The sequence below is a fragment of the Cydia strobilella genome, chromosome 18 (genome assembly GCF_947568885.1).
Source record: "Cydia strobilella chromosome 18, ilCydStro3.1, whole genome shotgun sequence".
In the NCBI taxonomy this organism is placed as follows: domain Eukaryota; kingdom Metazoa; phylum Arthropoda; class Insecta; order Lepidoptera; family Tortricidae; genus Cydia; species Cydia strobilella.
Genome location: NC_086058.1, coordinates 11,903,341 through 11,929,386, shown reverse-complemented (window position 1 = coordinate 11,929,386; position 26,046 = coordinate 11,903,341). Strand labels below are relative to the sequence as shown.

Below are 26,046 nucleotides of genomic sequence, written 5' to 3'. Positions count from 1 at the left end.
TAATGATTTCGATCCCCCTTCTTTCATTAGACGGGTTACGGCCGTCCTGTTGTCGCATTGTATAGGCATCAAACTGTGATGCAACAGGTGAGCGTAACCTTGAAGAACATGAAGGATCGCTAACATTTCTTTCTGATTGCAATGAAGGTTCCGAAGCTCCCGAAAGAAGTAGGTCGTTCAACTGCGACCCGGACATCGGTTTTAGAAAATTGGTGGGGAGGGTGCTGTAGAGTTGTTGACGCCTGGCAACTTTATACCCACCAATTTAATCGCTCGACACACATTGCGGTATTAGAAATGATGTGTTCGATGGGTCTGGCAGAGTGAAATTTACTTACCATCGAGACTTATGAGGGTTCGAATAAAGATTTTGACATGATCTAGTAGTATGGCATTTTGATGGACAATCAGAAAATCGTCTAGGTAAACTACAATTCTGACATTCCATTGTTGCCGCAAGGTCTGAGCTTGTCAGTATTGACAACGTTTTTGTCAAATTTGTCATTATAGAAAATACACTTGCGTGCGTGAAACGTGAGACCTGTACGTGAAAGTATATTATGATTATTATGGCATATACCTGCACAATCAGTCATTTGGTTGAGGAAGTCGGGTATCCGATGCATGTTTATGTGGTGAAACGGTTCGACCGGTATATAAACCGTTTAGCGCTTTCAAGTTGAAAATTAGTCGAGCTGATCCGTCCGATTTTGGCACAAGGAAAAGAGGAGAAATAAAGCTTGGTGACGGTTAGTGCTACACTTAGAATGCCTTGAGCCTTCATTTTGTGCACAATTGAAGAAATTTTCTTTTGACACAGGAGTGTGATGAAAGGGGCCTGATTTTAAATTGGGATACACCTGAAGTGGTTTTGCAAGGAATGGTATGCGATACCCTCGTATTAACTTAAATGCAATAGCAAATGAGACAATGGGAGCACCAGAAATACTGGTGCTCCCATTTTCTTCCACTGTATGAGGAAGTGCGCTACCGGCCTACTTGAAACGGTTCCGAGTCATGGTTTCTGCCGTTTCTGGTTGCCTTTGTAACCTCTACTGGAATTTCCTCATCCTCTAGTACTTACCTCCACGACCGGGCCGCGAGCCTCGATTTTGAAACTACGCTCTTCCACTTGTGTGGTAAGCGAGGTGGTTTTTTGAAGGTTGACCCAAGGGTAATTTGGTTTTTGACAATTTTGGCAATGACATACACCCCGCGAGGGTGCGTCGGTACAGGTTTGCATATGCGTATTTTGCGAGGGAAAGTACCCTGAGCTCGCATTGCACTGAATTCCACGCGATGGAATTGTAGGTTTTTGTATGCCTTGCCCCCGCGAGGGGCGGCTGTTAGGCTGATTTGCCTTGGTAATATCATTATGTTTAAGAGGCCAAACATGTTTCAAACTCCTCCTGCCTTTTCAAGAGGTGATGTAAAAGAATCAGCATCAAAAATGTTAGTTGTGGAAGGGGGGATTTTGTTTACTAATGCTTTGACAAGTGGCTCCTTAATTTGGCTTGTAATGGCCTCTCTGCGTATTTCAATAGCTTCGGCGCGGTAACCACAAACTAATTGCAGAAGATCAGAGGAAATCTTTTGTAAATCGCCTTATTGGAAAGATCATCAACTAGTATTTAATTAATATGAAAAATTTCATACTTTTAGCCCACGATAAAAGACTACGAAATCTATCTTGCATCGCCTGTTTTTGTTTCAAAAAGGAGTAGGTAATAGCTGCATATGATTCTATCAGCATAAGCTATATGGCGTAAAGTATCATACATGTTTACCTCTTCGTTTGTTTCCAGGTCTATGAAACCTGGAGTATGATTGTAAAATTTTTGTATATCAGAGTATCTACCCTCAGACCATGCTGCGCTTCCCTAGCGTTGAACGTCAAGAATTATTTTTAGATAAAATACTGGAGTCTTAGGGACCGAAGGTTCCTTTAATTTCGTTTCAATATCAACAGTGAACGGCAAATTTAAATTTGCGTCTTGACTCTCAGCGTTCGGGCACGGAGCATCATTGACATCATTAACTATATATTGACGACCGGTCTGCAATGGGTAGTGACCCTGCCTATGAAGCCGATGGTCCCGGGTTCGAATCCCGGCAAGGGTATTTATTTGTATGATGAACACAGATATTTGATCCTGAGAATCCTGAGTCATGGGTGTTTTCTATGTATATAAGTATGTATATTTCTATATATGTATATATATCGTCGCCTAGTACTTATAGTACAAGCTTTGCTTAGTTTGGTGCTAGGTCAATCTGTATAAGATTGTCCCCAAATATTTATTTATTTATATAATTCACCACTAACCTCTGACAGGATTGACTCGTTATCAGGGAAAGCAATTTTTGAGGCACCGTTTGTTTTTAAAACAATTATTATCTTGGCAAAGAGTGTTGACATTGCCAGCTGCAATATGCTTGCGAAGCTCACCCATTCACTGATCACTATCCATTTCTTAAAATAGCAATACAAATAAATAAATATTAATTCTAGTTCAAAAATGCAAGCGATTGTATAATTTCTCACAAAAAGTATAATCGGATAGAAAGATCTGCAAATAAAACACTTTAGTAAACTGGTTAATTATTTGGCACAATAATTTAAAATGTAGGTAGTGGTACGAACAGAAAAACTGTTAAAAATATATGACCACATATTCATTTTACTAATATTAGAAATCAAGGTACTTACGTGACGTGATCACTTTTTATACTTAAATTCACTTTAATTAATATAATGTATTGACTATTGAATCACACGTAATAATTTCATTTCATTTTTTTTTTTTTTTTTTATTTAAATTGTAATGGCCGCATGGTCAGTGAGCCTGACTCGCTGCGGACTTGTTGCTCCGACGGGAAACTGAATGCCAATGACAAACAGTTCACCGGACATCTTTTACCTGGTGTAAAAATGGCGCGGTCCGCCAGGTGTCGCCACTGTTGCCGGAAACAAGGGTCAAATAAAGCACAAGACTGGTGATAATTCGACGGAAACAGATATGCTCTCTCAATTATAAAGCTTCCAGTGACGGTCAAGTAATTTAATGCGTTTTTTCCTCTTAAATAACTTCAGCTATAAAACTTAGCATCAGAATATCTATTTTTGACAACGAGGCCCCCAACAAGAACAATGTTGGGGATATACCTATTTTTAACATAACAGGCCATGGAAGAGTAAAATTTCTTTCAATGTTTTTGTTTCATTCTAAATTAGAAAACCTAAATTGATATGAGTTTGCTTTTTACGGTTCCGTACCCAAAGGGTAAAAAGGGGACCCCATTACTAAGACTCCGCTGTCCGTCTGTCTTTCACCAGGCTGTATCTCATGAACCGTGATAGCTAGACAGTTGAAATTTTCACAGATGATGTATTTCTGTTGCCGCTATAACAAAGAATACCAAAAAGTACGGAACCCTCGGTGGGCGAGTCCGACTCGCACTTGGCCGGTTTTTTTAATATTATTAAAAAGTTAAATTTTAGCAATATGTTGTGAAAATATATAAATGTGCCATTTTCAATCAAAAGGGTATTTATTGTCGGTTTTTAATAAGGCACTATTTCCATATAACTTCAATTTGAAATAAACCTTATTGACTAGCGACAATGTGGTACCTTTTGGTTGAAAACGTCACAAATATAGGTGATTTCTATTTAATTTTTGTTTTTTGTTGAATGTGGAAAAGGCATATTCTTTAAATACCTAAGGAATTGTATAAAGGCTGTAAAATTCACTTCATTCCTAATCAAATTTATTCTAGACTTATTGTTCCATGTGATGTCTTTTTTGTCATGTAGAGGGCTCAAAAAAGACAGTGCGCCAGAGGTGTTCAGGCTCCGGCACAGAACCACAGAAGGCCTGTACTTGCCAGTGCAGTACCTGAAGATAGTGCCGCTGCAGTCTTGGGGTCCGGCATACAACTATACCATCTGGTATGTGGAGCTGCAGGGGAAGACACATGAAGATCTGATGGCTAGTGTGCTGGATACTATTAATTTGGTAAGTGATCTATTATCATATTATGCTAAGGGATCTATTATCATATTATGCTAAGGGTTCCCCCACATATGTCGACGCGGAACCGGCAAAATCCGATAGGAAAAAGCTTTATGTCTGCGCAATAAGAGCAGAAAGTCGTCGTTCGGCTCGGCTCGCATCGGCCGGCGCCTGCCGACGCGTCGATGGCTTTTTTGCTCTCATTGCGCGGACATAAACCTTTTTCCTATCGGATTTTGCCAAATGCGCGTCAACATTTCTGGGGCATACCCTAAGTCAATAATCATTATTAAATAATAAAAAAGCTCAGGGCTTGATTTAAGGTGGTATTGCATAAATAATATTAAAAATTCTTCTTACAAAAGCAAAACAGGGTGCTTGCCTGAAATAAAATCAATTTATTTTATTATTTTATTTTTAAAACCTATCATTATAACGAAACTCAATACATGTAATAAGTGACAGGCTTGCAAAAGATTTTAAAATTTTTTAAGTTTTTGGATTTTGAACTCTGTTATACGCAGACTTATATACATTTCACAAGTCACTTGAGGATTTATGTTTAATATAGGTAAGTATTATATCCTCCTAAGGTCCATCATACAAGAAAAATTTACAGTGATATGATTACTTAATTATTTAGCGCAAAGAGGAAGAAGCAGTCCGAATGCTCCTAAAACACTTACGGCGTCGTCGCTACAAGGACGCATTCGAGGCGCTATCGCGCGAGAGCGGCGTGCGGCTCGAGGGCGAGTTGCAAGCGCGCCTATGGCACGCCCTCGTCGAGAACGGGGACTACAAGCTCGCGGAGGACATCTTGGATGAGGCAGTCACTGGTGAGTTACTGGAACACATACTGCTACTAAGAGCAGGCCTATGGAACTCTCCGCGCGAGCTCGTATTTTTACATACGACTCGCTTCCCGCCGGCGGTACTAAAGCTAGCCAGTGCCAGTTGGTTGCCACACGCGCTCATGCACGCACGTCACCGCGCGCTATGCCAAAGTAATGTCTTTGTAACGAACAAGTAACACAGCTTGTAGTGTGGATGGATGCAGAAACAACAAAAAAAAAATCGTTTTTCCTGTTTCGACAGATGAGGAAAAGAGTAGACATTCTCAATATAGGTACTTACACCTACTGTTATTATTTTTATGATAGTTTACAAGCTACGTAGGTACTATTAGATTGTTTTAAAGATGTAAGTAATGTTTTTTACGACACATTTATAGTTAGATATCTACCTAAGACACCTAAGTGTTTGAAAGAAGCGTCGGCAACCATAGCGTTGTGTCGGCGCGCGCGGTGCGGGGAGCGGCGCTTTGAAGCTCACTCCATTGTATTTTTGTGTAGGTATCAAAACGGTAGGTATTTGCGCTTTCTTTGAGAGATAAGTATCTGTTCGTAATAACTATTATATAATCTGTGACTAGAGGGTGAGACTGTCACTGGTGAGTTTCCGGTAATGACATTGCAGGCTTCAGAAAACAAAGTGGATGTCACTAAAATGGTTTTGAGTTGTTTTTGCTGCATCTGAAAATGAACCTCTTAGTTTATTAATATTGTATCAAGCAAAAACGTTTGCGAGCGATGCTATTAAGATTGGGAGATGATGTGGATTTGCTATGTTGACAACTTACGCTGCAGTTACGTCTGCTTAGCTAAAGTTTAAGAACCATGTCATAATCATTCTAAATCTAGGTATATTACAAACATCATATTATTAGGTGTAATTTTAATACCAACTTTATACTGTTTGTATTAAGGTAGAAAATCAAATGACTAAGAGTACCTAGTTTACCTAACCCTAATTATCTAATATAATTTAACATTTTGTTTGTTTTCAGAAGGCGAATTCGACTGGTACATGTCGTGGCAGCCGTACACGCCGGTGTGGCGCGAGATGTCAGGCTGCTCCGTGCAGGTAGGTACTAACAATCAAATTTAAACTCGTGCCTGAGGAAGGACTCCCGAAAAGTCCGAAACATGTCGCCAAAAGCGATTAAAAATAATAGTGAGTGGAACCGTAGTGATCTAAATATTTAGAAATATGTCTCACGATAGTTTAATTTCGATCAAATTTAAACTGTCTTGAGTCATACTAACACTAAGTTAATAATACGGTATAACTTGTGTATTTTTAGTCACTCGCGCGACGTGTTTCGGAGAGTCAAGGTCTCCATTTTCTTACACGGACAGTGCTGACTGCTGCACGCTGCGCACGTGGGCGCTTCAAAATGGAGAAAATACATGAGTTAAACCGTATTATTAGCTTAGTGTAATAGGTACTAACAGTTACACTTAATTCACTTTGGCAGGCTTAGACTTGCAAGCTCGCGTATGTACGTACTGTATAACCAGTGCGTACATACGCGACGCTGCCAGTGTCATGGGGACTTTTGGACCGGCTACGGTCCGAAGTGGGGACTTGGCCTAGTTTAATTTAGTGTTTTAGATTGACTGCGGATTATATCATTTGTTAGTAGGTGAGGTGGCTGATTTATTGTTGTAAGCACTTGACGAAGCCTGCGTTGCTGATCATGAACTATGTGTTGTATATAATAAATGTATAACCCAAAAAAATATGCGCATTATAAATATGCTCAATCTCACGTGATTTTTATGAATGTTTTAACTTTAGGTGGAAGACCGCTTATGCTGCGACACGCCGCCCCCGCAGCGCTCCAACGAGCTGTCGTGCGCCGACCGCGAGCCAAGACCGCTCGACGCGGTGAGGCCGATCATTCTCTATATTTTAGGAACACTTCATAAACCTTAAAGTACTAACTGTCCCGTGTCTGTACATCCTTCTGCTCCTCACTGACCTGGTCAAAAGTCTAAAGGAGTACGAGACTAATGAAGAGAGGGAGATACGTGTAAGTACTAGAAGGAAATACCTACACTGTAAACTGCAACCTAAACTTAATATAGTCACTCATTGCGCAGAATTTCAGAGTGTGCAGCTCTACAACAAGCTTCCCAGTGAGTGGAGGAACATCGATAGCCTTGTCATCTTTAAAAATAAATTAAAAACACTGCTGCTGAAAGAGTGCTTCTATTCTATATAGGAGTTCACGACCTACTTTAGTGATTTGTCTACGTAATGTTGGTAGTAATTAATTTAGATTAATTTAGGTAAATACGTCTGATATTGTTCTGCATGTTAGATTGTATAATTCTTAGATTTAAGGACCTAGATTTAAGGAATTTAGCATGTAATTATATTCAAATACAATTATATTGTTCATGAATAAATAAATACAAATACAATATAACACCGTTTACACGAGGACCATAGACCTAGCATTACACAGACCAGATATACGCGTGCGCCGGTGAGGGACAGAAAATACGCAATGCGACAATATGATTGGTCGAGTAGATTTGTAGCCCACCATAAACCATACTAAATTTACGGTGGGGAATAAATAAAATGTGAGACGTACGTATCCCGTTCGGTCATTTCCCCCCACCCCTGATGCCCGATCCAGTTATACTATTCATGGTTTATACTTAGCTCATGCTCCCGCCGCTATCGGCATCGTTTGAACACGAACATGCTACTAAAAGGATAAAGTGGAAACACTGCTCATGTTCACGTCGAAGTGTCTGACGTTTGACGTTGTCGGTCCAGAACCGCATCTCGGCAACAGAGCAGGGCCTTCCTTCTTACACTATGTCCCTGTTCACTGCCCTATCTATAGCAGTATCATCATCATTATTAACTTACGAGTTATCCTCTTGTCGGTGGAGTATCTTCCAGCTTTCTCTATCCTGCGCCAGCGACGATACGACACGACCCCTACTTTTTCTTTCACTTATTCTAAAAAGCTGCGACTGGGTTTTCCTCTACCCCGCTTGCTTCCTATCCGCCCCTCCAGGATAGTTTTAAACAAGCGGTCGTGTCGTATTAAGTGTCCAATCATTTTTCCGCGTCTATTTGCAATAGTGTTCAGGATAGCTCTCCTTTCACTCACTCTTCTTAACACCGATAGCTATAGCAGTAAAGCCAATTTGATTTATTGTATCTAATTTTTTTTGTTTCATCTGTAGCTCATCATACTATTAAAAAAAGTATTTTCGTTCAGCACATATGAAACTAGTGTTCTCGACAGGAGGTGCCCGTGAACGGTGAATCATCAGAATGCGATACCGCCTGCTGTACCAAACCCGGTCCGCGCGGCGGTCACCAGCTAGTAGTGGACTCTACTACTGGCACACTGTACCTCTTCGGCGGCTGGAACGGGACGGAAGACCTGGACGACTTGTGGTGTGTACTGCCTTCTCTATCACACCTGTTCCACAGTGTACCATTCTGTTGTACAACCAGTCATCACACCAAATCGTGGTGTACTCTAACACTACCACATAAATCTGTGTGTAGAATATACCGTTGAACAATCCAAGTGGTCATGCCATTCGGCTACTTAAATTTATCTGAAGGAAAAAAAACCGAACAAGTGAGAGTCCCTTTCGAGCTACGGAACCCTAAAAATAGCGTAACATAATGGTTGATTCAAGAACACCCAGGCGCTTTCAAAAAAACTTTCATTGTATTAGTGACACCTGTATCGGTATACTGTCAGATCAGAGCCCATAAACATTTTCGTTCACTCATTCATTCCATTCGTGCCAGCTCTTGTGAATCGACCTGTACACGATACGTTCTCTGAAATACCTCTGCGACGACTTAAAAAATCATTTTATTAAAATATGTCAACATTTTCTATAATAACAGGTCATATGACACGGAGACGGAGCGCTGGGCGCTCCTCTGCCGGCACAGCGGGCTCGAGAGCGGGCCCTCGCCACGCTCGTGCCACAAAATGGTGTTCGACCCCGTGCACAGAAGATTATACACACTGGGGCGGTATCTGGACAACGCTCAGCGAGTACCCAGCAATATGAACGTGAGTGTGATGAATTAACGACCTTATGTCATAGTAAATAAGGTCCTATTCGTCCTATGGCTATACAGCGGACTCGAGAACGGGCCCTCGCCGCGCTCGTGTCACAAAATGGTGTTCGATCCCGTGTATAGACGATTGTACACACTGGGGAGGTATTTGGACAGTGCACAACGAGTACCCAGCAATATGAATGTAATTGTGATGCATTAACGACCTTATATCATAGTCAATAAGGTCCTATGCTAGCACAGCGGGCTTGAGGACGGGCCCATCCAAAGTATTTATAAAACTATGACACGACTATTACGTATGCATTTGCGATTACAACCGCGGTAGCTTCGCAACACTATACTACTATACTGTAAGTTGACGGTGAAGTGCGTACGACCATGACCGGTTGCATATTAAAATCGCAGGCACGATGTACGGCTACCGCAAGTTAATAGGTATGAGCTCTAAAGATGCCCGTTTTATCACCTTATTTATTTTCAGAGCGACTTATACATGTACGACGTGCCCACCAGCCAGTGGTCGCTAGTAATGGCCGACACAGCAGCAGCGGGCGGGCCTCGGCTCGTGTTCGACCATCAGATGTGTATCGACAGCGACACGCGCACCGTCTACGTGTTCGGGGGCCGGGTGCTGCCACACAACACGTGAGTCACACACCACACGTACAACGTGCCTACCTGCCAGTGGTTGCTAGTAATGGCCGACACAGCAGCAGCGGGCGGGCCTCGAATCGTGCTCGACCACCAGATGTGTCTACGTGTTCAGGGGCCGGGTGCTGCCACACAAGTCACACAACACGTGAGTCAATTAGAAAAAGTGGACGCTATTTTAAACTCCTATGCCAGTACATAGTCGGATTGTGTTCAAAATCGATATTATTTTGAGATGTCGTCAAATCCGGGACGTATCTTTATTGTTAAGAGGAAAAGACAAGGTTGATTACTCAACATGATTGTTTCAGAGAGGAAGCTGCAACACCACAATACTCCGGCCTGTACGCGTACTACTTAAACACGAACACCTGGCAGCTGTTACTCGCTGACAGGCACTCGCTGCCCGCGCCGCAGTCGCGCGTGTCGCACTCCATGCTGTTCCACCCGGTGAGTAACCCATATTATTTACACTAATGACTCTATACGCTGCTGTTAGAAAAAATATCAAAAATTGAATCAATAAAATAAATCCTCACAAAACTTACTGAGAATCGATTGAAAAATGCGGACAGACATACGAAAACATTTTTGCCGAAGCTGAAGCGGATCACGCTCGCTCGCATTGTAAAACCACAGAATAAGTAATAGTACTACCGTACAGAAAGGATACTTCCTACAAAACCGTAGTTTTCAATTCAATTCAATTCAAGTAATTTATTTCGGAATAAAAATTCCATATACAATTACATTTACATTTAAAATAAAATAACTAATCTTAAATTAGAATTAAATATGTTAGTAACAATAGGTAATACTTAAGAAACTATGTTAGTACACAAGAAAGAAATTATTAATGAAATACATTAAAATTACAATAAAAAAAAATAACAATTTTAATAAATAAATGCATATACAATTAAAAAATCTTTTTAATTTATTTCCCCACTGTGGAATGGAGTTCAATCCATCGCCGCAGTATCGGGGAGTCCCACCTCTCGGCCAGTGCTTGTAGGATGGTGTTCGTGGAGCCGCGCACACGTCTCATCACATCATCGAAGCGGCCCGCTTCCTGATTACGGCGTAAAAGCCATCAATTTGCCGCTCCGCAAACATCGCGGAGGCGCTGCAGTGTGTGCAGTTTTACAGCGATTTATGGACGAATCATGCTGTCCCTTTCTTATGTATGGTACTATCCCTTCCGGCTATTTAGGGTTGTCAAAATTCAGGTCATTATATTATCTGTGGTCGTACTCGCAAAGGGACGTCAAGTTGTGCAACCCTAATAATTGCTCGAAGTAATGCTGATCCGAACGGAGCCTAGCATGCCCGAAAGGAGGAGCTTCGCACCCCTGGTAAAACTAGTTTTAATTTCAGGTACAACGGAAACTATACATCTTCGCAGGGCAGCGCAACAAGGAACACCTGTTAGACCTGTGGTGGTGGGACGTGGGCACGGGCACGTGCGGAGCGCTCTGCAGCGGCGCCGCCGCCTGCCCGCCGCCCGCCGCCGGCTTCACGCAGCGCGCCACGCTCGACCCCGACACCGACGAGCTGTTCGTGCTGTCGGTCAGTACTGTGTGGACGTGGTACGGGTACAGGAGCGCTCTGCAGCGGCGCCGCCGCCTGCCCGCCGCCCGCCGCCGGCTTCACGCAGCGCGCCACGCTCGACCCCGACACCGACGAGCTGTTCGTGCTGTCGGTCAGTACTGTGTGGACGTGGTACGGGTACAGGAGCGCTCTGCAGCGGCGCCGCCGCCTGCCCGCCGCCCGCCGCCGGCTTCACGCAGCGCGCCACGCTCGACCCCGACACCGACGAGCTGTTCGTGCTGTCGGTCAGTACTGTGTGGACGTGGTACGGGTACAGGAGCGCTCTGCAGCGGCGCCGCCGCCTGCCCGCCGCCCGCCGCCGGCTTCACGCAGCGCGCCACGCTCGACCCCGACACCGACGAGCTGTTCGTGCTGTCGGTCAGTACTGTGTGGACGTGGTACGGGTACAGGAGCGCTCTGCAGCGGCGCCGCCGCCTGCCCGCCGCCCGCCGCCGGCTTCACGCAGCGCGCCACGCTCGACCCCGACACCGACGAGCTGTTCGTGCTGTCGGTCAGTACTGTGTGGACGTGGTACGGGTACAGGAGCGCTCTGCAGCGGCGCCGCCGCCTGCCCGCCGCCCGCCGCCGGCTTCACGCAGCGCGCCACGCTCGACCCCGACACCGACGAGCTGTTCGTGCTGTCGGTCAGTACTGTGTGGACGTGGTACGGGTACAGGAGCGCTCTGCAGCGGCGCCGCCGCCTGCCCGCCGCCCGCCGCCGGCTTCACGCAGCGCGCCACGCTCGACCCCGACACCGACGAGCTGTTCGTGCTGTCGGTCAGTACTGTGTGGACGTGGTACGGGTACAGGAGCGCTCTGCAGCGGCGCCGCCGCCTGCCCGCCGCCCGCCGCCGGCTTCACGCAGCGCGCCACGCTCGACCCCGACACCGACGAGCTGTTCGTGCTGTCGGTCAGTACTGTGTGGACGTGGTACGGGTACAGGAGCGCTCTGCAGCGGCGCCGCCGCCTGCCCGCCGCCCGCCGCCGGCTTCACGCAGCGCGCCACGCTCGACCCCGACACCGACGAGCTGTTCGTGCTGTCGGTCAGTACTGTGTGGACGTGGTACGGGTACAGGAGCGCTCTGCAGCGGCGCCGCCGCCTGCCCGCCGCCCGCCGCCGGCTTCACGCAGCGCGCCACGCTCGACCCCGACACCGACGAGCTGTTCGTGCTGTCGGTCAGTACTGTGTGGACGTGGTACGGGTACAGGAGCGCTCTGCAGCGGCGCCGCCGCCTGCCCGCCGCCCGCCGCCGGCTTCACGCAGCGCGCCACGCTCGACCCCGACACCGACGAGCTGTTCGTGCTGTCGGTCAGTACTGTGTGGACGTGGTACGGGTACAGGAGCGCTCTGCAGCGGCGCCGCCGCCTGCCCGCCGCCCGCCGCCGGCTTCACGCAGCGCGCCACGCTCGACCCCGACACCGACGAGCTGTTCGTGCTGTCGGTCAGTACTGTGTGGACGTGGTACGGGTACAGGAGCGCTCTGCAGCGGCGCCGCCGCCTGCCCGCCGCCCGCCGCCGGCTTCACGCAGCGCGCCACGCTCGACCCCGACACCGACGAGCTGTTCGTGCTGTCGGTCAGTACTGTGTGGACGTGGTACGGGTACAGGAGCGCTCTGCAGCGGCGCCGCCGCCTGCCCGCCGCCCGCCGCCGGCTTCACGCAGCGCGCCACGCTCGACCCCGACACCGACGAGCTGTTCGTGCTGTCGGTCAGTACTGTGTGGACGTGGTACGGGTACAGGAGCGCTCTGCAGCGGCGCCGCCGCCTGCCCGCCGCCCGCCGCCGGCTTCACGCAGCGCGCCACGCTCGACCCCGACACCGACGAGCTGTTCGTGCTGTCGGTCAGTACTGTGTGGACGTGGTACGGGTACAGGAGCGCTCTGCAGCGGCGCCGCCGCCTGCCCGCCGCCCGCCGCCGGCTTCACGCAGCGCGCCACGCTCGACCCCGACACCGACGAGCTGTTCGTGCTGTCGGTCAGTACTGTGTGGACGTGGTACGGGTACAGGAGCGCTCTGCAGCGGCGCCGCCGCCTGCCCGCCGCCCGCCGCCGGCTTCACGCAGCGCGCCACGCTCGACCCCGACACCGACGAGCTGTTCGTGCTGTCGGTCAGTACTGTGTGGACGTGGTACGGGTACAGGAGCGCTCTGCAGCGGCGCCGCCGCCTGCCCGCCGCCCGCCGCCGGCTTCACGCAGCGCGCCACGCTCGACCCCGACACCGACGAGCTGTTCGTGCTGTCGGTCAGTACTGTGTGGACGTGGTACGGGTACAGGAGCGCTCTGCAGCGGCGCCGCCGCCTGCCCGCCGCCCGCCGCCGGCTTCACGCAGCGCGCCACGCTCGACCCCGACACCGACGAGCTGTTCGTGCTGTCGGTCAGTACTGTGTGGACGTGGTACGGGTACAGGAGCGCTCTGCAGCGGCGCCGCCGCCTGCCCGCCGCCCGCCGCCGGCTTCACGCAGCGCGCCACGCTCGACCCCGACACCGACGAGCTGTTCGTGCTGTCGGTCAGTACTGTGTGGACGTGGTACGGGTACAGGAGCGCTCTGCAGCGGCGCCGCCGCCTGCCCGCCGCCCGCCGCCGGCTTCACGCAGCGCGCCACGCTCGACCCCGACACCGACGAGCTGTTCGTGCTGTCGGTCAGTACTGTGTGGACGTGGTACGGGTACAGGAGCGCTCTGCAGCGGCGCCGCCGCCTGCCCGCCGCCCGCCGCCGGCTTCACGCAGCGCGCCACGCTCGACCCCGACACCGACGAGCTGTTCGTGCTGTCGGTCAGTACTGTGTGGACGTGGTACGGGTACAGGAGCGCTCTGCAGCGGCGCCGCCGCCTGCCCGCCGCCCGCCGCCGGCTTCACGCAGCGCGCCACGCTCGACCCCGACACCGACGAGCTGTTCGTGCTGTCGGTCAGTACTGTGTGGACGTGGTACGGGTACAGGAGCGCTCTGCAGCGGCGCCGCCGCCTGCCCGCCGCCCGCCGCCGGCTTCACGCAGCGCGCCACGCTCGACCCCGACACCGACGAGCTGTTCGTGCTGTCGGTCAGTACTGTGTGGACGTGGTACGGGTACAGGAGCGCTCTGCAGCGGCGCCGCCGCCTGCCCGCCGCCCGCCGCCGGCTTCACGCAGCGCGCCACGCTCGACCCCGACACCGACGAGCTGTTCGTGCTGTCGGTCAGTACTGTGTGGACGTGGTACGGGTACAGGAGCGCTCTGCAGCGGCGCCGCCGCCTGCCCGCCGCCCGCCGCCGGCTTCACGCAGCGCGCCACGCTCGACCCCGACACCGACGAGCTGTTCGTGCTGTCGGTCAGTACTGTGTGGACGTGGTACGGGTACAGGAGCGCTCTGCAGCGGCGCCGCCGCCTGCCCGCCGCCCGCCGCCGGCTTCACGCAGCGCGCCACGCTCGACCCCGACACCGACGAGCTGTTCGTGCTGTCGGTCAGTACTGTGTGGACGTGGTACGGGTACAGGAGCGCTCTGCAGCGGCGCCGCCGCCTGCCCGCCGCCCGCCGCCGGCTTCACGCAGCGCGCCACGCTCGACCCCGACACCGACGAGCTGTTCGTGCTGTCGGTCAGTACTGTGTGGACGTGGTACGGGTACAGGAGCGCTCTGCAGCGGCGCCGCCGCCTGCCCGCCGCCCGCCGCCGGCTTCACGCAGCGCGCCACGCTCGACCCCGACACCGACGAGCTGTTCGTGCTGTCGGTCAGTACTGTGTGGACGTGGTACGGGTACAGGAGCGCTCTGCAGCGGCGCCGCCGCCTGCCCGCCGCCCGCCGCCGGCTTCACGCAGCGCGCCACGCTCGACCCCGACACCGACGAGCTGTTCGTGCTGTCGGTCAGTACTGTGTGGACGTGGTACGGGTACAGGAGCGCTCTGCAGCGGCGCCGCCGCCTGCCCGCCGCCCGCCGCCGGCTTCACGCAGCGCGCCACGCTCGACCCCGACACCGACGAGCTGTTCGTGCTGTCGGTCAGTACTGTGTGGACGTGGTACGGGTACAGGAGCGCTCTGCAGCGGCGCCGCCGCCTGCCCGCCGCCCGCCGCCGGCTTCACGCAGCGCGCCACGCTCGACCCCGACACCGACGAGCTGTTCGTGCTGTCGGTCAGTACTGTGTGGACGTGGTACGGGTACAGGAGCGCTCTGCAGCGGCGCCGCCGCCTGCCCGCCGCCCGCCGCCGGCTTCACGCAGCGCGCCACGCTCGACCCCGACACCGACGAGCTGTTCGTGCTGTCGGTCAGTACTGTGTGGACGTGGTACGGGTAGTGATGGGCAGCGGTAACATTCCCGCTACCAGTAAGTTTCCATTTGGGAATGTTACTAGTAAGTTACCAATGTTACCAGTAACATTCCCAAAAGCCGGTAACATACGAAACTGATGATTGTGATGACTTATATGAGATAAAATAAGGTTCAAAACTTATTTTTTTAGTACAACTTACTCAAAAATATGTCCCATCGTTCTTAATTCGCTGACATAAAAGCTATGGGATCAATTTTATAAATTTGGTATACAGATAGTGAGTACCGGGGAAGGACATAGGATACTTTTTATCCCAGAACTCACCCCTTAAGGGGATGGAAAGGGGAGTTGACATTTGTATATAACCGCTGAACCGATTTAGATGAAGTTTGGTATGGAGATAATTTGAGTCCTGGGGAAGGACATAGGATAGGATAGATATTCGCGGGCTTGGTTTCCGCAACTCGACGTCTTACTATTGCGCCTATTTTGCGTGAGGGACATAGGATAGGTTTTACCCTAGAAATCAACCCTAAAGGGGGTAAAAAGGGAAGTGGAAATTTGTATGGAACCCAATAAAACCGATTTAGATGAAATTTGATATAGAGATAGTCTTAATTGTTGGGGAAGGTGTAGAGTAGTTTTTGTTCCCGAAGTCATCCTGTTCTCTTCTCCACTCTTCTAACACTCACTCAAATTGCCGCTGGTAATATATGATGGAGACAGCTCAAGACCTGGAACACCTGGAGTGCTCCTGGGTGCAACGGGTCAGGACAAAGGGTCAGGGGTAACACTCGCTCAACGTGACGCTGGTTGTATATGATGAGGAAAGCTCAAAACCTGGAACACCTGGAGTGCTGCTGGGTGCAACGGATCAGGGGTAACACTCGCTCAACGTACCGCTGGTAGTGTATTATGGGAAAAGCTCAAGATCTGGAACACCTGGAGTGCTGCTGGGTACAAAAGGTCAAGGGTAACACTCGCTCAACGTGTCGTTGGTAGTGTATGATGGAGATAGCTCAAGACCAAGAAAATAAATAAATAAAATAAATAAGACCTGGAACACCTGATGAGGGTAACACTCTTTTAATCTGAAGTTGGTAGAGTATGCTGTAGGCAGGTTAAGTTCTCTAAGACCTGGAACACCTGGAGGTCTTCCAGATGAAGCAGGCGTCTGACCAGAGCTACCACACGCTTAACGTGCAGTAGATACTGTTTGCTGTAATCAGGTTGAATTTTCCAAGACGTAGAACACCTGGAGGTGACTTCCCATGGGTCACTCGGTGCCTGCAAGACTTTGGTGACCAAGTTTCTGCTGGAGACGCTGCTGATCTCCCACCAGAGGGCTACCACAAGCTGAATGTTCAGCGGGTAAAATTTAGGTAGTAAAAAGGGGTGGAAGTTTGTATGGGGAAACAATAAATCTAGCTAATTGTTTAAAAATAAGCTACCCAAATTACTAATTCCACGCAGACGAAGTCGCGGGCAAAAGCTTGTATTTTATATGAAACTGTGATTATTATTTATTTACTCTACTAAACTCTAATTTCAAATTGATTAATTAATATAAAAATCGAAATTCCAACAACTCAAAAATGACGTTTGCCACTTGAAACGTTATACAAAACTAGCTTTTGCCCGCGGCTTCGCCCGCGTGATTTAAGAATCTATGTCGTTTTGTTTAATGTACAGGGTGCGGGGGAGGCAGGGGAAGGAGAAAATATGGTTTTATAACGACTTACAAAAGATGGTCTATATGGTATATGGTTCGTAGGTAGAATACATATATATGTACTTACGATGTTTTGCATTTTACTTAGAATGGAAACCTAAACTTATAAGAAGCAAACAGACAACCACCTTCTTGTAGCACCTTGAATGTACTCATTACGGATGCAGGAAGTTTCCCGATGACTTACTCCTCCCGCCCCGTCCGTCCCGCCGCGCCGCCCGCACTCGCCTAGGTACCGATTGACGACGATCGAGATGGCACCAAATACAAATTTAAAAATCTATTAGGATAACGCGGGTCTCCATACCTCAAAAGCAAAATTAGAACCCTTATAGGATCAGTGTGGCTGTCTGTCGGTCCGTCTGTTACAACCGATTTGCTCCGAAACTACTGGACCGTTTGAATTGCAATTTGGCACAAATACGAGTACTTTCAAGAATTTTCATGAGCACATTATTCAATTTCAAAATCGATGCGATTTTAGTAATGAACGTCCCAAAAACCATAAAAACGACACCCATATTGATATTTAGACATTTCAACCCCATTGCACCCCAACAGGGGGGATGGATTTTCACGTCCATCACGTTGGATTTTAAAATCGTTCTTGTTTTCCTAATTAGCGACCCGATAAACCATAGAAACAATACCCATGTTGATTTTCAGACTTTGTCACCACATTTCCCCCTATTAGGGGGGAATTTGCAAAAAAAACCTGTAACACGTGTTTATACATTTATCGTTAGGAATACTTCTGTGAAGTTTCGAATATAATAGTCTAACTAATCTTGTTTCCCCATACAAACTTTGAACCCCCACTTAACCCCCTTGGGGGGTGAATTTTAAAAAAATAATTTCTTAGTGCACCCCTAGACCTTATAACAAACCTACGTGCCAAATTTGGAATCTCTAGAACCAGCGGTTTGGGTTGTGTGTTGATATGTCAGTCAGGCAGTCAGTCAGTCAGTTTCTTCTTTTATATATTTAGATGTTGATTGGTTTATTCTAATAATTAAACTGATTTATACACATATTTTCTTTTACTTTATACAGGTCAGCATTATTTCCAGATAGTAATGTTCCCAGTAACTTTGGAAAAATACGTCGTAATATTGGGAATGTTACCGGTAACATTGGGAATTTACTCTCTCAGAGATTCCTTGACTGTTTTATGACTGTAAATAATAGTATTATTATTTTCTTAAGTATTTAACACGAAAAAAGCATATACAATTCTAATAATTTTTTCAAAGTTACTCAATGTTACCGATCTGGGTAATGTTACTGGTAGCATTACCGGGAATATTCCCACTTTTGAGTAAGTTACTGGTAACGACCCATCACTAGGTACGGGTACAGGAGCGCTCTGCAGCGGCGCCGCCGCCTGCCCGCCGCCCGCCGCCGGCTTCACGCAGCGCGCCACGCTCGACCCCGACACCGACGAGCTGTTCGTGCTGTCGGTCAGTACTGTGTGGACGTGGTACGGGTACAGGAGCGCTCTGCAGCGGCGCCGCCGCCTGCCCGCCGCCCGCCGCCGGCTTCACGCAGCGCGCCACGCTCGACCCCGACACCGACGAGCTGTTCGTGCTGTCGGTCAGTACTGTGTGGACGTGGTACGGGTACAGGAGCGCTCTGCAGCGGCGCCGCCGCCTGCCCGCCGCCCGCCGCCGGCTTCACGCAGCGCGCCACGCTCGACCCCGACACCGACGAGCTGTTCGTGCTGTCGGTCAGTACTGTGTGGACGTGGTACGGGTACAGGAGCGCTCTGCAGCGGCGCCGCCGCCTGCCCGCCGCCCGCCGCCGGCTTCACGCAGCGCGCCACGCTCGACCCCGACACCGACGAGCTGTTCGTGCTGTCGGTCAGTACTGTGTGGACGTGGTACGGGTACAGGAGCGCTCTGCAGCGGCGCCGCCGCCTGCCCGCCGCCCGCCGCCGGCTTCACGCAGCGCGCCACGCTCGACCCCGACACCGACGAGCTGTTCGTGCTGTCGGTCAGTACTGTGTGGACGTGGTACGGGTACAGGAGCGCTCTGCAGCGGCGCCGCCGCCTGCCCGCCGCCCGCCGCCGGCTTCACGCAGCGCGCCACGCTCGACCCCGACACCGACGAGCTGTTCGTGCTGTCGGTCAGTACTGTGTGGACGTGGTACGGGTACAGGAGCGCTCTGCAGCGGCGCCGCCGCCTGCCCGCCGCCCGCCGCCGGCTTCACGCAGCGCGCCACGCTCGACCCCGACACCGACGAGCTGTTCGTGCTGTCGGTCAGTACTGTGTGGACGTGGTACGGGTACAGGAGCGCTCTGCAGCGGCGCCGCCGCCTGCCCGCCGCCCGCCGCCGGCTTCACGCAGCGCGCCACGCTCGACCCCGACACCGACGAGCTGTTCGTGCTGTCGGTCAGTACTGTGTGGACGTGGTACGGGTACAGGAGCGCTCTGCAGCGGCGCCGCCGCCTGCCCGCCGCCCGCCGCCGGCTTCACGCAGCGCGCCACGCTCGACCCCGACACCGACGAGCTGTTCGTGCTGTCGGTCAGTACTGTGTGGACGTGGTACGGGTACAGGAGCGCTCTGCAGCGGCGCCGCCGCCTGCCCGCCGCCCGCCGCCGGCTTCACGCAGCGCGCCACGCTCGACCCCGACACCGACGAGCTGTTCGTGCTGTCGGTCAGTACTGTGTGGACGTGGTACGGGTACAGGAGCGCTCTGCAGCGGCGCCGCCGCCTGCCCGCCGCCCGCCGCCGGCTTCACGCAGCGCGCCACGCTCGACCCCGACACCGACGAGCTGTTCGTGCTGTCGGTCAGTACTGTGTGGACGTGGTACGGGTACAGGAGCGCTCTGCAGCGGCGCCGCCGCCTGCCCGCCGCCCGCCGCCGGCTTCACGCAGCGCGCCACGCTCGACCCCGACACCGACGAGCTGTTCGTGCTGTCGGTCAGTACTGTGTGGACGTGGTACGGGTACAGGAGCGCTCTGCAGCGGCGCCGCCGCCTGCCCGCCGCCCGCCGCCGGCTTCACGCAGCGCGCCACGCTCGACCCCGACACCGACGAGCTGTTCGTGCTGTCGGTCAGTACTGTGTGGACGTGGTACGGGTACAGGAGCGCTCTGCAGCGGCGCCGCCGCCTGCCCGCCGCCCGCCGCCGGCTTCACGCAGCACGCCACGCTCGACCCCGACACCGACGAGCTGTTCGTGCTGTCGGTCAGTACTGTGTGGACGTGGTACGGGTACAGGAGCGCTCTGCAGCGGCGCCGCCGCCTGCCCGCCGCCCGCCGCCGGCTTCACGCAGCGCGCCACGCTCGACCCCGACACCGACGAGCTGTTCGTGCTGTCGGTCAGTACTGTGTGGACGTGGTACGGGTACAGGAGCGCTCTGCAGCGGCGCCGCCGCCTGCCCGCCGCCCGCCGCCGGCTTCACGCAGCGCGCCACGCTCGACCCCGACACCGACGAGCTGTTCGTGCTGTCGGTCAGTACTGTGTGGACGTGGTACGGGTACAGGAGCGCTCTGCAGCGGCGCCGCCGCCTGCCCGCCGCCCGCCGCCGGCTTCACGCAGCGCGCCACGCTCGACCCCGACACCGACGAGCTGTTCGTGCTGTCGGTCAGTACTGTGTGGACGTGGTACGGGTACAGGAGCGCTCTGCAGCGGCGCCGCCGCCTGCCCGCCGCCCGCCGCCGGCTTCACGCAGCGCGCCACGCTCGACCCCGACACCGACGAGCTGTTCGTGCTGTCGGTCAGTACTGTGTGGACGTGGTACGGGTACAGGAGCGCTCTGCAGCGGCGCCGCCGCCTGCCCGCCGCCCGCCGCCGGCTTCACGCAGCGCGCCACGCTCGACCCCGACACCGACGAGCTGTTCGTGCTGTCGGTCAGTACTGTGTGGACGTGGTACGGGTACAGGAGCGCTCTGCAGCGGCGCCGCCGCCTGCCCGCCGCCCGCCGCCGGCTTCACGCAGCGCGCCACGCTCGACCCCGACACCGACGAGCTGTTCGTGCTGTCGGTCAGTACTGTGTGGACGTGGTACGGGTACAGGAGCGCTCTGCAGCGGCGCCGCCGCCTGCCCGCCGCCCGCCGCCGGCTTCACGCAGCGCGCCACGCTCGACCCCGACACCGACGAGCTGTTCGTGCTGTCGGTCAGTACTGTGTGGACGTGGTACGGGTACAGGAGCGCTCTGCAGCGGCGCCGCCGCCTGCCCGCCGCCCGCCGCCGGCTTCACGCAGCGCGCCACGCTCGACCCCGACACCGACGAGCTGTTCGTGCTGTCGGTCAGTACTGTGAGGACGTGGTACGGGTACAGGAGCGCTCTGCAGCGGCGCCGCCGCCTGCCCGCCGCCCGCCGCCGGCTTCACGCAGCGCGCCACGCTCGACCCCGACACCGACGAGCTGTTCGTGCTGTCGGTCAGTACTGTGTGGACGTGGTACGGGTACAGGAGCGCTCTGCAGCGGCGCCGCCGCCTGCCCGCCGCCCGCCGCCGGCTTCACGCAGCGCGCCACGCTCGACCCCGACACCGACGAGCTGTTCGTGCTGTCGGTCAGTACTGTGTGGACGTGGTACGGGTACAGGAGCGCTCTGCAGCGGCGCCGCCGCCTGCCCGCCGCCCGCCGCCGGCTTCACGCAGCGCGCCACGCTCGACCCCGACACCGACGAGCTGTTCGTGCTGTCGGTCAGTACTGTGTGGACGTGGTACGGGTACAGGAGCGCTCTGCAGCGGCGCCGCCGCCTGCCCGCCGCCCGCCGCCGGCTTCACGCAGCGCGCCACGCTCGACCCCGACACCGACGAGCTGTTCGTGCTGTCGGTCAGTACTGTGTGGACGTGGTACGGGTACAGGAGCGCTCTGCAGCGGCGCCGCCGCCTGCCCGCCGCCCGCCGCCGGCTTCACGCAGCGCGCCACGCTCGACCCCGACACCGACGAGCTGTTCGTGCTGTCGGTCAGTACTGTGTGGACGTGGTACGGGTACAGGAGCGCTCTGCAGCGGCGCCGCCGCCTGCCCGCCGCCCGCCGCCGGCTTCACGCAGCGCGCCACGCTCGACCCCGACACCGACGAGCTGTTCGTGCTGTCGGTCAGTACTGTGTGGACGTGGTACGGGTACAGGAGCGCTCTGCAGCGGCGCCGCCGCCTGCCCGCCGCCCGCCGCCGGCTTCACGCAGCGCGCCACGCTCGACCCCGACACCGACGAGCTGTTCGTGCTGTCGGTCAGTACTGTGTGGACGTGGTACGGGTACGGGTAAAATTGGTGCAGCTGTAACTGTGTGTAAATAACCAGTAGGATACCATATATCTTATTAGACTGCACGAACAGAAGCTCTATTAAGTTACGTATGCATCACATTCCTTGCTTGTTTCAGGGCATGAGTAAAGAGAAAGACAAGCGCGTCTACAACACATTATGGGTATTTTCACTACGACGTCTGACCTGGACGTGCGTGTACCGGAACGACAGTATAGCACCGCACGAGCCCCGACCACGCTTCGCCCACCAGCTGGTCTACGACCCCGTGCGGAAGGTTGGTCTGACTCGAGTACCACGCGGCACTGCCAGTGTGTACACACTCGGGGCGTGCGTTACGTGGCCGAAGCGTAAAAAAATGTATTTACTACCTCGGAAAATCAACAATCAATAGGTATTAACGGCTTTGAAAGTTCACTCGTCGCCCTGCTTCCTTCTGGCGATCAAACCACGGCCTTATATAGTAGTGGACTAGTGTGTACGATTCTTTAATATTTTAATTCAGACTTCAAAGTATAATCACATACTTTTTATTAACAAGTTGATAATTCTGCTTCAATTTCTTAAAACTTAACATAAATCCTAACCATTGGCATTCTTTCAGATACACTACTTATTCGGCGGCAACCCCGGCAACCAGAACAGCTTGCGCCTCCGCCTCGACGACCTCTGGGCCCTCCAGTTAAAACGGGCCTCCATAGATAAAGTCTCCAGAGAAGCCAAACTCGTATTGAGAGAAGCCTGCTTTAGAGAGCTGGCAGCGACGCCTGGAAGAGACACCATGGCGCTAAAGTATCTGAGGAAAGAGCTACACGATGTATTGGATCATAATAATCCTGAGGAGGTGAGTATCTTATGGCTATAAAGTTAAGGTTGCTTTTGGTATCAAAACGTGTGTCCATAGAGAAAGTCTCCAGAGAAGCCAAACTCGCATTGGCAGCTACGCCAGTGTGGTATAGTATGGCGCTAAAGTATCTGAGGAAGGAGCTACATGATGTATTGAATCCTTCATGCAACACCGGCTTCCGACACGTCGGAAGGGAGGATTCCAAGCGATATTTTACCGTACAAATCATGCTGCCATTTTTTGCGGGTTAAACGTGCACACAGGCGCACTTTTCTACTCACTACATACAAAATCCAATCTGTAATGACAACACAAATACATAAAAAATGACACACGTCAAAGATAAATCTTGCTCACCTCGATCACTTTTTGTGTACGGACGAGTCACAACACGCACCGCCATAGGCACAGTTGTGTATGCTTCGGCAGAGGGGAAATAGTACGAATGCCGTCTCCCTTCCGTGTTGCTCGAAGATTCGATCATAATAATCCTGAGGAGGTAAGTGTCATACGGCTAACATGTTAAAATGAAGGGGGGGACGTCACGTGAATGCTTCTCCAGACGTACTTTCCATTTTCCTTTCTGGGTATTAAATTATAGAAAAGATTTGTAGACATTTATTGTATGTTGATAGCTACACCCTTAAGGTTGCTTTTGGCACAATTTTTAGTTCCCTGAGGAAGTCTCCAGATAAGCCAAGCTTCCTTTAACTTCATCTTAAACACTGGAAGGGACAATATCGCCTTCTGCTAGTGTAAGTTAAATTCATTTACGTCTGCTATACTACTTTGGTGTTTCTTTGTGCCTTTCTTTCTAATTAATACCTATCGTGTCCAAGTGTCGTAAGATGATAAATCTTGTGTTAATTGTGACTTGATTAAGGGCCGGTTGCACCATCCGCACTTGACAGACTTGACAGACTGATCAACGTCACCCGGCGCGCCGACGCGGTTTACTATGAAACTTTCCATACAATATTTTTTTTTTTTTTTTTTTTTTTTTTAATTTATTTAGTAACAAACAGTCTTATAAAACATGTAGGTGAATAAGCTGACAGCTAGAATTTATTACAATGTAGACCTATAGTTTCCTGTATGTAAATTATTAATAAAACTTAATACTATGAAATGCTATCTGAGACAACAGTGAAATTAACAAATAATGAGATAACTTAACCTAGCTTTAATACTAATTTAATAGAGAATAAACTTTCTTCTTAAATAACCCTAACGAACTGCCAAATATATCCGCGTTCATACACTTTTCATTATACAACCTGCATGCGCGTTTAATATATGATTGCTGTGCATATTTAGTGCGACATGTCCCAACACTGAACAGCATTTTGCTCCGACAACCACGTTCTGTTCTACAAGGCACTCGAAAACCTATATTATGTAGAAGTTCAGGGGCATCTACAAGATTATTTATTATTTTAAATAAAAATATCAGATCATTACATGAACGCCTTAATGACAGAGGTTGAAGGTTGTGTCTTGAAATTGAGGAGGCGTAATTTTCGTAGTTACCCCTTATTCGGAATTCGAGAGCTTTAATAAATATTTTTTGCACCCTTTCTATTCTCTTTTTATGTACATCATAGCAGGGATTCCATACCACCGAAGCGAATTCCAAGCGGCTTCTGACGTAGCTATTATAAAGTATCCTGTAAGTTAACGGTCTACGAAAAGGTTTAGCAATGCGAAGTATAAACCCTAATTGTTTATAAGCCTTATTTAAAATGTTGTCGATATGAGGGATGAAGGTTAGTTTTGTGTCAATTAATACACCCAAATCACGTATACTATCCTGACGCGTTAGAGTACTGCCACATAATTTATAATTGTATAATATAGGATTTTTTTTACGGCCAAATGTAATAACGGAGCATTTGCTATTGTTTAAAAACAAACTACTTCTAGTGCAGTAATCCTCAAATTTAAGTAAATCCTCTTGCAACATAGAACAGTCTGCGGGGGTCTTAATGACTCGGAATATTTTGGTGTCATCGGCATAGAGAAGGGCTTCCGAGTTAGATAAACACTCCGTTATATCATTAATGTATAAAATAAATAACAGAGGACCCAGGTGAGATCCCTGTGGGACGCCCGACGTGGCTTGTTTGAAAGCTGATGTAAAGCCTCCCAATACTACAGCTTGTGTCCTATTTTCTACGTAAGACTTAATCCATCGAAAGAGATCACCGTGTATACCCAGGTTCCATATTTTTAATAAAAGCGTATTATGAGAAATTTTATCGAATGCTTTTGCAAAATCTGTATATACAGCATCAACTTGATATTTATTATCCATGGCATGACGTATGACCTCGGACAATCCTAAGCAATCGTATGTCCTTTAGGACAAGAGATTGCTTTCAACGCCACGACCTTTGTAGAACCCATGCTGGTTTGGGTTGATATGACGGCGCACAGCATGGGAGAGCTGGTCAGTAACAATTTTTTCCAATATTTTGCCAAACTGGCACAATTTGGAAATAGGTCTATATTTTTCTATATGTTGGCTTATGTTACCTTTGGGGATAGGTGTAATCCACGCCCTTTTCCAGATTTGTGGAAAACGCCCCTCATTAATTGATTGCACGAAAATTCTTGTAAGGGGAACTACTAATGTATTCGCGCATTTCCTTATTAATAAAGGATGTATTTCATCGGGTCCAGCTCCTTTGTTTACATCAACTGACTTTAAATATTTTAAAACTAAGTCACTTGATAAATTAATAGTGCTGATGTTAAAGACTGGGTTTAACGAAGGTTCTAAGCAGCCAACGTCCAAAGGCGGCAAATTAGGGGTTTCGAATACTGATT

General features: G+C 51.1%; 1 protein-coding gene across 1 annotated transcript in view; it reads left to right on the top strand.

Moving 5' to 3' along the window:
• LOC134749538 (muskelin) overlaps positions 1-26,046 on the top strand; it is a 41,150-nt gene that overhangs the window by 1,490 nt on the left and 13,614 nt on the right. The window contains exons 3-13 of the mRNA XM_063684509.1: positions 3,818-4,019; positions 4,660-4,852; positions 5,863-5,939; positions 6,657-6,746; positions 8,131-8,285; positions 8,754-8,925; positions 9,418-9,581; positions 9,899-10,037; positions 10,965-11,156; positions 22,489-22,647; positions 22,975-23,214. Coding sequence (XP_063540579.1) covers positions 3,818-4,019; positions 4,660-4,852; positions 5,863-5,939; positions 6,657-6,746; positions 8,131-8,285; positions 8,754-8,925; positions 9,418-9,581; positions 9,899-10,037; positions 10,965-11,156; positions 22,489-22,647; positions 22,975-23,214 — 1,783 coding nt within the window. The remainder of the gene's footprint in view (positions 1-3,817; positions 4,020-4,659; positions 4,853-5,862; positions 5,940-6,656; positions 6,747-8,130; positions 8,286-8,753; positions 8,926-9,417; positions 9,582-9,898; positions 10,038-10,964; positions 11,157-22,488; positions 22,648-22,974; positions 23,215-26,046) is intronic.